The sequence below is a fragment of the Actinia tenebrosa genome, unplaced genomic scaffold, assembly GCF_029948245.1.
Source record: "Actinia tenebrosa isolate PJP-AT-01 unplaced genomic scaffold, QUT_ActTen_1.0 PGA_scaffold2__45_contigs__length_23673736, whole genome shotgun sequence".
Classification (NCBI taxonomy): Eukaryota; Metazoa; Cnidaria; class Anthozoa; order Actiniaria; family Actiniidae; genus Actinia; species Actinia tenebrosa.
The window spans coordinates 3,560,668-3,576,336 of record NW_028292579.1 but is presented as its reverse complement, the minus strand read 5'-3'; the positions used below and the strand labels follow the sequence as shown (position 1 = coordinate 3,576,336).

Below are 15,669 nucleotides of genomic sequence, written 5' to 3'. Positions count from 1 at the left end.
TATAAGAAACCCAAAGCATGGGAAAATAAAGAAAAAATAAGCAAGTATTAAGAACACATTTTAGTTTATTCCCATTTAATAGTAGTCCTGATTGTATTTTTCTTCATAAGTTATGCTCTTAGTTATCTAATATATATATATATAATTCCATTGATTCTGTTGCTCTGGAATACCCTAGTGTTATACAGAACCTCTAATAAGCGGCTACTCTTCAGGAATTTTCAAGTGGTCGATTAACAGAGGTTGGCCTCTTAATACAGCGTTTTCACTCACGTGAGAAGGCAGCCATAAACAATAGAAACTTTCTGCACAGTATTTGCATAAAAATAGAGTTCAATTCCCGAAGGATAGATAATGTATTGTTTTGGTACCCCATAATGGCCGCTGTGACGTCACGTGAAAACGCTTTATAGAGATATAAATTACTGCAAAACCCTCGTTAGGACTTTGACCACTGACCGCTGAATACAGGTTGGCCGCTTAATGGAGGTTCTAATGTAATTGGAGATACAGTTACTGTAGTAGATTAGAGTAATTGTACTTGGCCCGTGAAAGAAAAGTCACCGTCATAAATAGTGGTAGACACTAACTTCATTGTTTTCTTTCGTTTTGACTGTTAGTCACTAAATAATACAACTTTGTTTCAAGGGCCAAATAAAATCACTCTTGCACATTCTCTGTACTAAACATTTTTAGAGTTTAATTTTTAATTCATTGGGCGCAGCTCGGAGAAAGAGGACAGGAAAGAAAGGAAGAAAAGGGAGAGAATAAGGTGAAAGGGACAGAGAATGAGAGATCAAGGAATGAATGAAAAAGGAAGAATCTTAAAGGAGAGAGTGAAAAGGAGAGAAAGAATGAGAAAACACGACAAGTTTGAATGAGAGAAAGAGAATAAAAATGGGAAGGGGGGGAGATTTACGTTTCACAATTAGCTTCCTTTTTTAGTTAAAGACAATAAAATAAAATAAAATTTTTGATCCCTTATATTCCTTTCTTAATTTCCCATTCTTCGAGCTACACGACATTTTAATCTGATACTTAATTTGTGGACGACTTCCAGCCTGTTTTAGTTTTTTAACCTCATAATTTATGCTAGATTGCTCCGCAAGTTTATAACGGAGAATACAGTACATCTTTTCTCAGGACTGTTTACGAAAACGTGCAGCAAAAATAACACCTGTTTCCCAACAAGGAATAAGGTGATTTCCACTCTTGAATTTCAAAAGGAAAAATTTAGGACTCAACTTAAGACCGGTTTAGACGGTACGATTTTCGCCTACAACTATCGTATACAACACGCTCGCACCATCCTACAACTCGAATCGTATCGTGTAAATCAAGCCTACAACTCGCCTACGACAGACGCGAGCGTGTTGTATACGATAGTTGTAGGCGAAAATCGTACCGTCTAAAACTCTAATTCAATAGGGTTATCATAAAACTTTTGAACATATATCAACACCGCCCTGTCAAGTTGATGACGGTTTTTTAATGTTTAAGGTTTGGTACAATTTACTGGAAAATCTTCAAGGTTCTTTAACATGAGAAAAGGAAGCTTGCGTTACAGTACGAGTACATTATTCAAATGACAAACCATATAAATAATTAAATTTTTCTTAAATCCAGCTAATAAAGGGATGGTAAAGTAATTTAAATACCTTGTTTATAATGGTTAAGATATTATTCAGTGATACCTGTATGAAGCAGACATCCTTCATTAAACGGACAGCTAATTGACGGTCCTGATTTTTCCCCCCATATTTATTTTAAGAGGCTTTGCACCATCACGTGATGGCAGCCATAACAGGAGTCATAACAATAGTCTTATTTCCCCACTCGGAAACTAAATTCTTTCTCATGTAAATTAGATTACACCACATTCAATTGTTCCTGCCTCCTGTCATGGCTGCCATCACGTGATGGTGCAAAGCCCCTATTCAACGGATACCAGGCAAGGTACCGGGTGTGTCCACTTAATACAGGCACCAAACTGTATTCCAAACAATCTAGCCTCGCCCTCTTTCTTAGTTCTTACAACACATTCCCTCTTATAACAATCTTTAGCAAGTTTCATATAAATTAATCACTTAACCCGATAACAACTACAAATAGTTAAGATTCACGATAACAATGACAATACAATAAGAACAAAACTATCGAGGATTTCAACCTGGTTCATGCCTGCATCTAACCTATATCTATTTACAGAATTCATTCACAGAGCATTTTCTAGCTTCAAAATGTAAAAGCCGCGATCAGATCAACGGGTTTCGTCTATCACGGTTTTTTAAAACTTTGCCTTCGTTCAATCTTGTGTCCATAATATTACATTTACCCAGAATCCCAAGCAGGAAGCCTATTAGACGAATACCACTTGCGAACATTGAGCTCATCAGCTGTTTGGTCACTTTTGTATCTTAATGACCCTTAAACCTCAAATGTATGGCTCCAAAAGTAATGCATTTTTACTGTTGGGCTAATACCTGACCAGGTTGTCGGCGATATGGTCATTTTTGCATCGTACTGACACTCAAGCTTCGCATGTACGACTTCAAAACCAAAACATTTTTACTGTGGGCTCAATTGTAATACCTGACCAGGTTGTGAGCGGTTAAAGACATGTTTGCATTGTACTGACCTTCAAGCCTCACATGTATGACTTCAAACCAAAATATTTTTACTGTGGGCTCAATTGTAATACTTGACCAGGTTGTCAGCGGTTAAAGACATATTTGCATCGTATTGACCGTCAAGCCTCATATGTATGACTTCAAAACCAAAATCATTTTGGACTGTAGGCTCAACTTAATAACAGGCAGATTTTACGGTTGTCGGCGGTCTGGCTATTTTTCACTATTATTAGCCTCGATTGTATAACTTCAAAACTGTGGGCTCAACTTTAATAACAGGCGTTTTGTTAAGTCAAGGTCTCAGACTTTATTTATTCTTTTAAATGTGTCGAATAGAAGGTCATTTGGAAGCCGTCGACTTCAAGATGAGAGGACAATGAGGTAGCATCATATCGTTCACAAAACACAGTAGAAGCAAAGAGGCTTGAACTACGCAGGGTATGAAATCACTTTCAATAAAATGAGACAAGTAAAGACCACAATGACGACCAACATAACAAAACAGGGTTATCAAACATGGCGCCTACTAAAGCCAGGGTTTAAGGGGAAAAGATTCAGAAAAGGGACATGCGAATTTTACGCTAAGCAGAGGCTAAAGCTAATGGTATACTGGGGCGGAAAAAGGAAAGAGGATGTAAATAATCTTCTCAGGTTCAAGGTAAGGTTGAAATCTCACTTGAAGCAGATGATTTCGAAAAAGGCACGAGATTGAATGATCGTGTTTTAAATGGTCTCTATATCTGTCGACTACAGTTCTTTCAGAGGTATCTCCGAACTGCGTACGATCCAGATAAATCACGCAAGCCCAATCTTTGTTCCCTTGATGCGGATTGGCTGACGCTTGTCGCACAAGTCTTGTGGCTCTCACATGCAGCTCAATGTTTGCATGACCCTTTATTCAGACACCGAATCAGCGCCTTCACTTTGCACATAACCTAATCACGTGCTAAAATATTTTTGTTCGCATTTCCTTAGGTCAAAGATCGAGCACATTTTCTTCTCCTTCATTGCCAGGAGGAGCGAATATATCCCTTGTATTCATGCGTTCATTCTCTCTATCTTTCTTAGCCATACTACTGACCACTCTTTATCTACTTTTCTTTTGTTTTTTGGTCCTGTTCTTACTTTGAAATAAATTTATTAACCTACTTTATACAAAATACAATACCTACTCAACGGACTTAATGGCGTGACACAATAGTCACGCAATCCTCGTCAATGTAGTCACGCATTACTCGTAGGTTCTTTAGAACCGCGATCATGGTTCTCTGATGCTTTGCTGTAAATAATTAAGACTAACGATATTTATCAAGCGTCTGATGAGTTTTCCTCGTTCCTACCTGGTTGGCCTACTACTTTTTTACTTCGAGTCATTCGATCGAGTTCAGCGGCTGCGTCACTACGCACGGAAGGTACCCCTCTCCCCTGGGGAGTACCTGCTGCAGCTGCTGTCTTCTTATTTAGTAAACTGTTAAAGAAGTTGGCGAGGACACCTTCACTTGTGGCAGCTCCTGCTCCTGCTGGAACCTTGATATTATCCACCTAGGAAGGTGACAGAGTTTCTAGTTATGACTGCCATGGAATTATGCTGGAGTTTTTTGCTTATAACGTTTGGAAGCAGTTGTGGTGGGATGTGAGCGTCTCTTACCTTGGCTCTTGCAGCAGCTGGGGTACTGATACCACCTAACCGTTAGAGGGAAAGGGTTGGAAGAGGTATGGGTGGTGATGGGAGGGGAAGTTTCTTACTTTAGCTCTTCCAGCAGCTGGGGTACTGACACCACCTAACCGTTAGAGGGAAAGGGTTGGAAGAGGTATGGATGATGGTGGGATGGGAGCGTCTCTTACCTTGGCTCTCCCAGCAGCTGGGGTACTGACACCACCTGACTGCCGTCTATCTGACATTCTTGTGCTTGGTGATCCTGGGGATCTCGGCTTGGTGATGTCCTGGATAATTCAATGAGAAGACACTTACACTCTAGAAGGCAGCTTCCTCAACCAATCAGTGAAACAGTATTGAAGTTTACAAAAAGAGGTTTTTGCAATCTTTCACAAGAGAACAAGTTTTCTGGTTCCTCTTGGTCCGATTCATAGAAGCTAATCTAACGGCAAAGTTTTTTCCTCTCTGATTGATAGAGGTTGCTCTAACAGCAATGTTTTCCGCCCCAGCCCCTTGTCCTATTCCTGTATATGCCCCTAAAAATCATTCAAAAATCCTGTACTCACAGGTTGTTGTCTTCCAATGCTAGATACTGAAGGTGGATTCTTTTGAAGCAGTTGCTGTGCAAGCAAATAACATGAATATGAGTAACTGCATTACAGTACCTAATTTAAGGCCCATTTTTTAAGAATTACTCAACCAACATATTCCAAGTTGTCAGTTTTTGGCTTCCATCAATCAAATAATACTAATTCAGGCCATTGGAAATTTGACAGATGAAAGATATAAACTGATGTCTCTGATTATAGGTAGGTTTCTGGGCATATAATGATGGGAATGGGTTAAAAGGATGGTACTTTTGATACCTGTTGCTTAGCTAGGAATGCTTGTTCCTCCTCTGCTGCAATCTCTTTTTCTTGCAAAGGCTGTAGGAAAAACATTAGAAAAAGGAAGTTAACACATTTTTGTTTTGTCAAGTGATGACACTCACACCTATATACTACTTTGGTTGTTTACCATTAGATTGGAAATTCCACCAGAATTTCCTCTTCACCCAGAATGAGCAAATGGTACGAAAATGTTTCCCTTTTCCCAGTCATTCCTGGGAGGTTTGTGTTCCATTTGCAATTTCAACTGGAAATTTTACTTTTGGGCTTCCTGTTCTAAACAATTTCAAGATTTGAGCTTCCTGTCTTAAAAAACATGCGTGGAAAGTGTAAATGGTACGTGATTCTCCGGTTATTCTGGGCTCACTGGAACAAATGGGGTACCTATTGAGCATTTCCACTTTTACCAGAAATTTTCCAATGGGAGAAGGTTGTACCATTTGCAGAAAAACCAGAATTTCCAATCTAATGGTAAACAACCTTTATCTGTGTACAGTACACTTATAATACATGGATTTGGTACCATTGTTATCTATGCATTCTTCTTTGTCTTGCCCCAAGGGATTTTTGAGTTCCTTTATTTTAGCTCCATGCATTGAAAATACTGGATTAGATTGCACATACACCAATTATGGTGACCAATTTGAATAACTATTGTTCGGCACTGATTAGCGATTGACTAGCCTTGTGTTCAAGAGGAAACATAAAAGTTCTTTCACATGTATGAGATCCTAGTCAGTTGCTAGTGAGTGCAGAATAATGGTTATTCAAATTGGTCACCAAATTCAGATTAGGTGTATAAGAGCCCTTATGATATTAAAGCATTCAGTTATAAAATCATCTTTATTACCTTCCTCTGTATGGGTTTGACAATGTGGTCATCAAAACCGTCGTCTGGTTGTATTACTTTCAAGTGTTCATTAATAATACTGATTTTCTTCATACTATCCCATCCTGATGGACTGTTATCGAAACAAAACATTAGATGTAAGTATCTTATCACATGAAATTTTTGCAACATGTAAATTTTGCATTAACTTCTAGGTTTTGACTTTCCTGCTATCAGAGTCTCCCTTCCAGTTAAAGTGCACCTCAAGTGCAATTTTTCCCTATTTGGAAGAAATCCTCAATATCTCAGTAATGCTTTTCTGTATTTTCCCCCCCCCCATTTTTGAGAAATTCTTAAGCTTTTACAGCATTTTAAGGTACGAAAAAACTAGTGTCCAGTCACTCGCAACATGTCAGCACCGTGTAATAAGGTAGACAAACAGAACAAAAGAACTAACAGCTAATGCACACACAGCAGAATGAAGTACCGACTATTTAAACAATACGTTTGTCTCATTGTTCTGTTGAATTACAATAGATTTCTGGTATTTATATAATCAACAAAAATAAATGTTTATAGTATGCACTATTGAACCACCTCAACCAACCAAGCCAACTCTCAGTGCCATTTATGCATTTGCATTTATGTACTTTGCAACTTACATGAATATTGAATCTTTATCCACAACTAAAGCAGAGCTGTTGAACGGCAGCCCATATATCCGATGCTGTATATATTTCCAGAATAAATTGCAATTTTTTTCTTCTTTAACTGAAGTGTAAAACAAAGCTGCACCATCTGGATACAATGAATCAAGGGGAAAAACCAAATGATTACTGCAATTAATTCTAATATACAACAGAATATAAAGATTCTGATTTCTCCTCAAGGGCTTGTCAAGATTTTTATTATTAATGCATCTCAGGGCCCGCTCCATTTTTACTGAAAAGGTTGCAAAAATATTGACTGTAATGCATAAAAGAATCATTAGTACTCTCACTTGACATTTGACAAAATATATGGTTCCAAGAACCCAGATTGAAATACTCTTGGACTACTGTAATTGGTGGTTTCAATTCCTGGACTTTTCATCACATGCTAGTAAACTTGGTTCTCTTCTTTAAACCACAGGGATGGCAGGGCACATTTCAAATTAGGAAGGGGGGGGGGGGGGGGGCTTTTCTAAAAGTGAACTCAAGCTAAGACAAAATAATAGGTCATTCTTGTAAAAAGCTATTCCTGATCCAAGGAGAACTCACTCACTTCTAAGTAGGGTTTTTTGGAGGTGGAGTGTGGAGAAGTGGTGGGGGATGGGGGGAGGGGTGTCCTAAGAATATATACAAGGTGTAATGAAGGATACATTTCAAACAGTATCTTCTGATATGCTGTTGTATAAAATCAAAATGTTCTTCTCTGTAGTCATTCTCTTTTTCAAGCATGGACATGCTGTCTGTCTGTAAAATAACATACAGTTTAGAGATTAGTAAAGGATAAAAACCTACAATAACTGGGTGTGAGTAAAGGACTGAAAGCTTTATGGTTTTGCTACCTCCAACCCTCCTGCTTTTCATTGCTAGGGAAGCTACATTCTCTAATGGAGGGGGGGGGGGGGGGTTTGGGGATGGGGCTTGGGGATTTGCAGTAAACTTTTTTAAACAATGGTTGTAACCCTCCTATTACTCAGTAAGAAATTCATGGCCCTACTATTACAGCTATTTTCATAAACATGCGACTTCGGTGCTCTTGAGCTGCACGTTGAAATTTGGTTTTTAGCTGCCGCCAGTCAAAGATATGAAAGTTACCGACTGATTAGGTTTGATGGACGGCAGCGGAAAACCAAATTTCACCGTGCAACTCAAGGGCACCGAGGTCGCATGTTTATGAAAATAGCTGTAAGTCACTTAGGAAACAGCTTTCGTCAAAACAAAAAGGTTTGATTGCATCCACTGCATAACATCACTTTTAAGGTATTAGGATACGTTTACGACCACTATGCGCGCAAACTTAAATTACGCGCTTGCTTTGTAGTATAACACATACAAAGTATACATTTTCTGAAAGCTGGATAAACATAGTTTATGAAGAAATCTTCAAAATACGATTTTTTAAATTGTTGTTCACGTTATTGTCCTCGAAGCGAAATTTGACCATGCCTCGTAAAAACATTAACGGACACGTACATTAACTATGTTTGCGAAAAATGTCTTAACATACTCAGGAGATAATAAGCTCAAAAAGGGTGTCCCAGATTTTTTATATCTGTTTCATATCTCTCGCTATTTTTGATCAAAGTTCGGCGATTGCTTTTGGAGTGTTGTTTAAAGTAAAAAGCGTCATAACTTTGGAAAGAAATTACATTTCAAAAATCGGAGACACCCATTTTTGGGTCATGAGTTTCTTTTTAAACTCTCCAAATTTGAAAAAAAACGAATGAAATCCAAGGGCCTTTTAGCTTTTTGAAGTTGAAGTTTTAGCGGCAAATAAAGTTCGAGAAAATTGCATTTCCTTGTTTGGAGCCGGAAGCTGCAGGGAGTCACGATGGTGTTGGCCAAAACACCTTGAGCCTTCCATTTTGTCATCACTTGTCATATTATCTGGTGTTCTGGACGATCGCAATGTAGGATCTTTTTACAAGGACAAAGGAGCATTTGGAGTCAACATTATTGCAAGCGATGGGACATTTCCGGTCTTGATAAAGTCACGATTTCGATATGTCTCAATTTTTTGGTTTTTCCAATCAAAAATTGCAAGAAGTTTCACTAACATATGAAAGACAAAAGTTTAAAGTTACGAAATTTCAGAAAAATTTTTTTCCGATGAAATCGTCATTTTTCGTATCCTAATACCTTAACATGACAAACCTTCTGACCCTCCCCCCCATGAAAATTCCTCCCACCCTTCCCCTCTTTTGGAGTAAGTAACTTTTACGGTAGGAAGCTAACATGCAGGAAATAAAAATTTTGGGTTGTGCATGGGGGAGACAGGTTGAGACCAATAGTCCTTTTAGCTTGTGCATCGTTTTCCTCCATTTCAGACAACATGTATGTCATTCCCTAGAGTATCATTTCTTTGCTTAACAGTTAAATAAGACACACAAATATAGATACAACTCAAACGAAAAATTGTATTATGATGAGAATGACAGATGGTCTGAAATGGGAAAACAGTACATTGTACTGTAGACCCAATGAGCTACCTTGGAAATCCATTTTCTTACCTTTGTTAGAACCACAACCATTGGAAGCCCTAAATTATCCACTAAGACATTCTCTTCTAATGGTAGAAGTACTTTTTCTTCATCTTTTATTCCTGTTCCTGATCTTCTCTTGTTCTCTTCTGTTACTTCTTCTGGGTCAACATACTCTTGAAACTGCTGTACAACTGGTGAAGTAAAAATTATCAGGAAACATTACCGGTAATCATTTTTTAAGCAAAATATATGGTATTTATTCCACTGTTTTGAAGGTACAGACTGCCATTTTTGATAGTACATTGTTGGTATATACTAAAACAGTTCTTTTCATCAATCTAGCAGGGCTTAAAATAACAGCCAGACATTGGACGATGTATGTCTAGAATTGGAACTTGTTCGGTCAAATCTTTGCTTTGCCGCTCATTTTGACTAGTAACGTTTAGCCAGAAACGAGGTATGAGTGAGCTAAGACTAATTTGGCTGGCCATCATGACTGGCGACTGATCAGCTGTTATTTTAAGCCCTGATATACAGTAGGAAGCCTCAGAAACAAAATTAAATAAAAAAATTATAATTTATTCCTTCTTCTTTCTTTCTTTGTTTTTCATTTTCATGTTTATATGCCATTGTTTTTGTAATTAGGTGTATAATGAAAAAACAAAACAAAACCAAAACAACAACAACAACAACAACAAAAAAAACAACAACAAAAAAAAAAAAACAGAACAAAAAGAACAAAAAAACCCCCAGACTATTATGTAATAACACTCATTTAATTCCTAGTTAATGACATCGTTAAAATATAGAACACCAGCTTAGACATATTGACCTTTGAAGTCTGATATCACAATACACACCTTGAAACCATTCATTTATAGGTATTTAGGTGCAGCTATGAACTATTTAATTAAGCTACTATTGGTTAAAGAAAACTTTAACCTCTGACAGTCTAGCACTAATTGTTATAAATAAAAATATATTAATATTTAAAAATAAATGAATTCCACATGTCTCTGGTTCTGCAGCTCAAAAAATCTGACTCATAAAATAAAGTTATATATATATATATCATAAGATTTGCTATTGAAGCTTATGGTAATCAAATTTGATGCACACGAAATTTGAAAACCCTGTCTGAGATAAAGAGAATTAGTTTATTGATGATTACTATGATGAAGATAAAATTAATGATAATCATTTAGCTCGATTAGCTTTTCCTAAAAGGTTGGTGCCCTCTTTCTCTCTTCACTAGCTAAAGCCATAATGCAAAATTAAGAAGTGCTAAATAAAGATGTCGTTGTTAATGTATTTATAATCATAAGGATAACATTGATTGACTTAGTATTAATTTATAAGAGTCACTCGGTACTTGCAAAAAGTGGTTACTTAACCTTGATCTGGAAATAGTTGTACGAACCAGAATGGATTATCTGGTAAAGTGCTATCCAGCAAATATCAATAAATACATGTATATCCAGTGGACAACTCTTATTCAAGCTTTGGGCAACCCAATCATGGCATCCTATCAGTTTATCAGTTGCATAAGAATTTATTTAGTGAAGAGTACAAGTTTATATTCAGGCTTTGTACAACCCACTCAAGAATTAATACATTGACACTATAGTAGTTCAAAAAGCATAAAATCATCCAACAACAGATTCAATTTCATATGAAAAAAGATCTAATGAACCTCACATGGTTTTACTAAAGTTCTGAAACTAGATAAATTCAGGGAACTCTTAAAAATTTCTTTTACTTCAAGTGTAAAGGCTGGTTTCGACAATACAACACGCTTGCGTCTGTCGTAGGCGAGTCGTAGGCTTTATTTACACGCTACGACTCTAGTTGTAGGATGCCACGAGCGTGTTGTATATGATAGTTGTAGGAAAAAATTGTACCGTCTAAACCAGCCTTAAAAGAGGCCCCAATACTTGGAACTGATTAATTTACTTTAGGTGTCTGATATTGTGATGAATATATTTGGTCTAAATCAAACAAGCCATAATAGTTCAGGAAGGCAATGGAAAGTTGACCAGCCATTGAGAGGTTCTGCTCTGAGAGCCATATAAGGTAAACAGCTGAGAAAACAGACCACCCTTGTGAGATAAAACACAGAAAGCAGTGTGGATAATACTGAGGCATAAGATATCATCCCAGTATGAAATAAGTATTAAAAAGTAAACAGAAAGTACGATCTCAATAGGAAACAAATGGATTGATTCTGACAAAAAGGCTTCACTTGGAGTCTAAAACTAGATTTATTCAAGTAGAATCTTAGTAGGAAATCAAGAATAAATCAATGGATTAAATCTATACAAATAGACAATAATTGGAGTCTAAGGAAAGAATAGGTTTTATTCAAGTGTAACCTTTGTAAGATAGAAAGCAGTGTGAATATAATAGTAGTGAATATAGTTTATATAGTAAGTGAAGTATGACCTATCATCCCAGTATGAATATTTAATCTAAAAAAAGTTAACAGACAGTGGGAACTCAAGAAGAAATCAATGGATTAAATCTGTACAAATAGACAATAATTGGTTTTATTAGAATAGGTTTTATTCAAATGTAAACTTTGTAAGATTGAAAGCAGTGTGAATATATATAGTAGTGAAGTAAACAGTCATTAACAGACATTAGGAACTCAAGAAGAAATCAGTGGATTGAATCTGTACAAATAGACAATAACAACAATAGGTTTCATTCAAGTGTAACCACTTGTTATAAACAAAGTGGAGATTGTTCGTAGGTTTAGCAATCAAACGTTAAATTGATTATCAGTTTCTTAAAACAAAAACAAAAAACTGCTGAATTGAGTAAAAAATATGCATTTACTATTTCCCACTTAATATTCTGATAAAGAGACTTTAGTAGCCTAGATATGTTGAGCAATATCAAAACTATTATTTTTGAAGAGTACAATATTGTACAACATTCTAGATTGATTAACTGATGCATATATTGTACAAGAATACTATATTATAAAATTTGCAGGGGCTTCGCAGGGCTTAAAAAAAATAAAGAAAAAAGAAAAAAAAATTTGCATGCAGGGGCTTCAATATTGAAAAACACTGCATTACCTTATTACTAAAAGTGCTCAGTGAAACATTGGGTAGAAAACTAAAATACATGCAAATAAAATAAACTGAATGTAAAGAGATATTAAAAATTAGAGCAGTTGAATATATTTTATTATATAGATATCAATGAAATACCAGGTTTTCTCTAGTGTCGAAAACTTGATATCTTTCACCAGTGGAAGATACCATATCTTTCACACATGAAGATATCGCTGTTGACATAGTAATGTATTTTAATAAAGAATTTTTGAGCTTTTGTTTTATTTAAGTTTCATCAATATCTATATAATAAACAGAACGTTACATGGCCGCTTGGAGATACGAATTTTATCTCGTTTGCTGCGCTCACTCATGAGATATAATTGAACACTCCAAGATAAAATTCGTATCTCCGCGCGCCCATGTAATATCCTCTATGTATGTGCTTAATAAGACAAATGAATGATATTTTTAAGTATTTCAATTTCTAGTATTTCAAATTATTAGAAGGAATAAGAAAACGAAAGATACCAAAGTGTTGTTTCAAATGTCAAGAGGTTGTTCCATGTTTTCTGAACCTTAAAGGATCCACATTGGATAGATAATTCTGGAACATTCTGTGGGTTATATTTGTTGGTGAACACAATAAAAACTAAAATCAACAAACATCCAGTCTATTCATCAATAATAAAACTACAATTTAGATTATATCCTATAAATATTAATAAGTTATACAATGGTTAAGGCTGGTTACGATGCTACTGTAATATTATATAAAAATATATATATCAAGTTTTGAAATTTTGAGTGCTTTATTCTTAAACATTTTATGATTTACTGCTAATATCATCCAGAGAACTTAAAAAGACATGATGTAACGTCAAGAGTTTAGTTAATTATCATAATAATTCCAATATTATGCATAAAGACTTTTTTTTAAATCCTCAAAAGTCATAAATCTCTCTTAAGCACAAATATGTTAGTGACATTCATATCCACCTGCGACTGTAACAGCTGTCCAATGTTTGGTAAAGGGATATTAAATATGGTAATTATGGGGTAATCTAAAATATAATTTTCTTCTAGTCTGGATGCACATGGCAACATATCCACTCCAAAAATATTTGACCAAATTATTTTTTCTGCAAAAATAGAATACTTAATAAATCATGAAGTCTGATTGCATCAAATGTTCTTACTTAGTGTATAAATGAAGGAAACTGTAATACCAATACTAATGGATAAGATACTATGAAATATAAACCATTAAATTCATATAATAAAGTACTGAGCTGGCTTGGTCATTATTCATGCAGACATTTGTGTGTGGACTGTGCTACATTTAGACTATAATAACAATAATTCTTCAACAACAGACCCTAAAATTGCTTAATTTCTTTTTTTTTTTCAAGAATTACTATGCAATATATTATTTTGCTATCATTATGAAAGGGTGCAACTATTTTTGCATAAAATTCAAAGAAATTTAGAGGAGCAAGGGAAACCATAATATGATCAGATTTGAGGGAATGAATGAGAATCACACACCCAGTAAAATAATAAACAAAAGCAATCAAATTTAAAATGAATCTTGTTTTTAGATAAATAAAGTAATAAGAATAGTTGTGGGGCCCTAAAAATTTCCAAAAATATAATTTTAAAATATATTTTAAGCTCTAACACAGAAAATTTTGGAAGTTTCTGAGCTAAAAGTACGAGATCATAAAATGATGTACAGTCAAATAAAATACAGAGGGTTTTTTATGAGTCAAAATACGTTAAGACCCCTAAGAATAGAAACTATAGAGTCATACATGTGAGATCTAATATCAAGATCAACAAATTATTTGTCTAAAGTTGGCCCAACTTGTCTTAAAATCTGATCACAAACAGGATTATTTGTGTTGAAATTTTGATTTACAGCTGTAATCATCAAAATTAGGGCATAACTACTTACTTCTTTCCTCCATTTCATTGAGCTGCTTTGGAGTAAGCTTCAAAGAATGTATGTGTTCTCTTAAAATCTCAGTCCAAGAGTGTAAAGAGTCCATTATTGACCAAGGTTTCGAACAATCTACAACCAGAGCTACAAGAGTATCGTTGACATTTTTTGGAGTCAGTGCATACTTAAGTAGCGTTTTATTCCGAGGATCTCCATCCAGAATCCACACATTTAGCCTCGTATAATCTAAGAAAAGAAAAAATATCTATTAATTGATTAACACAGTTGTTAACGACTGAGCTATGCAGAAAAATCACTATGAATTTTCAAGCATATATTGATCAAGGAACCTCCCAAAATTTACCGTCTAACTCTTCGTCATGTACATCAAGATACGTGTACTCCAAGCCATGTCCTCGGCTTATTTCGTCCTCTTTTCCTCTTATTTTTGAAATAAGTGTTGACTTTCCTGACTCATCGTTCCCTGTAAAAGAAGACCTCAAAGTTAAAAGCGTATTTTCTGAAGATTTTTTCAGTCTATGAAGCTATATTTGACTACACACCTAACAGCAAGATGGACTTGTGTGCTCGAAGCTTTCGACTCGCCGAGCTTTGAACATCACGCAAAATCGATGACCTGAAAAAACAACGACTCGAATGAGTTCAATTCATATATAAAAGTGTCTTAGTTTTTAAAAGAAAAAGCCGGTATTACCAAAGATCTAGATCTCCATTTTCTTGCTGATCATCGACGTCCGCCATTTTGGTGATACTTTCAGGGCTCCCGGATGTAGATTGGTTAATAATCTCTAATGATAATGATATTAGGGTCCATTCCTTTCGCCTTTTTCTTCTTTTTTTTTGCCTTGTAGTTATTGAGGTTTTCGCTTAAAAAAAGATAAAATGGAAAGATTTTTGCAACTGGTAAACTAAGAATAATATTATTTTAATCTCCATGTATGAGTAATCCAGTGTCCTGGCCATGGCATTGATGTAAAGGGTTCCGTTGCTCAAATTTTGACTGACTGAAAATCATCTCATTATCTTTTAACTCAGGTATTTCAGTATCCGGTAGTAAATTTTGTTATGATTTTGTTGTAAGAATTGTCATTCTTAGTGGAATATAAGTTATGATAAAGTTGAAATTCCACTAAAGCAATAACTGAAACCAGTGTCGCACACTCCAGCTCATTTTAAAATTTGTTCGTTTAAATTTCGTAATGCGTAAATCGAAGGTATTCTTGGAGTTTAAGGCCCCGTTCGCACTATGCCGGATAAATTTGAATCCGAATTTTTATTTATTCGGTTAGGCCTACCGTCCACACTAGTCCGGGCGAATCCGGAACAATTCTTCACCGAAAACGAATTTTCGAATGGAACCGAATAAATAAAAATTCGGATTCAAATTTATCTGTCATAGTGTGGACGAGGCCTAAGTCAAAATCAAGCGATCCACGTTTTGGTAAAGTATA

General features: G+C 35.6%; 1 protein-coding gene across 1 annotated transcript; it reads right to left on the bottom strand.

Moving 5' to 3' along the window:
- Positions 1–47: 47 nt before the first annotated feature.
- On the bottom strand, positions 48–14,971 carry LOC116299666 (cytoplasmic dynein 1 light intermediate chain 2). Its single transcript, XM_031708369.2, has 12 exons — positions 14,913–14,971; positions 14,761–14,834; positions 14,562–14,681; positions 14,213–14,443; positions 9,221–9,384; positions 7,364–7,457; positions 6,666–6,801; positions 6,025–6,136; positions 5,154–5,213; positions 4,854–4,907; positions 4,476–4,574; positions 48–4,172 (listed from the first exon to the last, which is right to left on the bottom strand). The coding sequence occupies exons 1-12, from the start codon at positions 14,957–14,959 to the stop codon at positions 3,939–3,941; spliced, it is 1,425 nt and encodes a 474-aa protein (XP_031564229.1). The 5' UTR covers positions 14,960–14,971; the 3' UTR covers positions 48–3,938.
- Between the last annotated feature and the right edge of the window lie 698 nt (positions 14,972–15,669).

What these genes read in the sequence shown, in the direction of transcription:
- LOC116299666 (XM_031708369.2), bottom strand. Translation starts at nt 14,959, where the DNA reads ATGGCGGACGTCGATGATCAGCAAGAAAATGGAGATCTAGATCTTTG. An exon ending in ACATGACGAAGAGTTAGACG is followed by an intron (nt 14,444 to 14,561) that starts GTAAATTTTGGG and finishes TTCTTTTCTTAG; the next exon opens with ATTATACGAGGCTAAATGTG. An exon ending in CAATGAAATGGAGGAAAGAA is followed by an intron (nt 9,385 to 14,212) that starts GTAAGTAGTTAT and finishes TTACTTCACCAG; the next exon opens with TTGTACAGCAGTTTCAAGAG.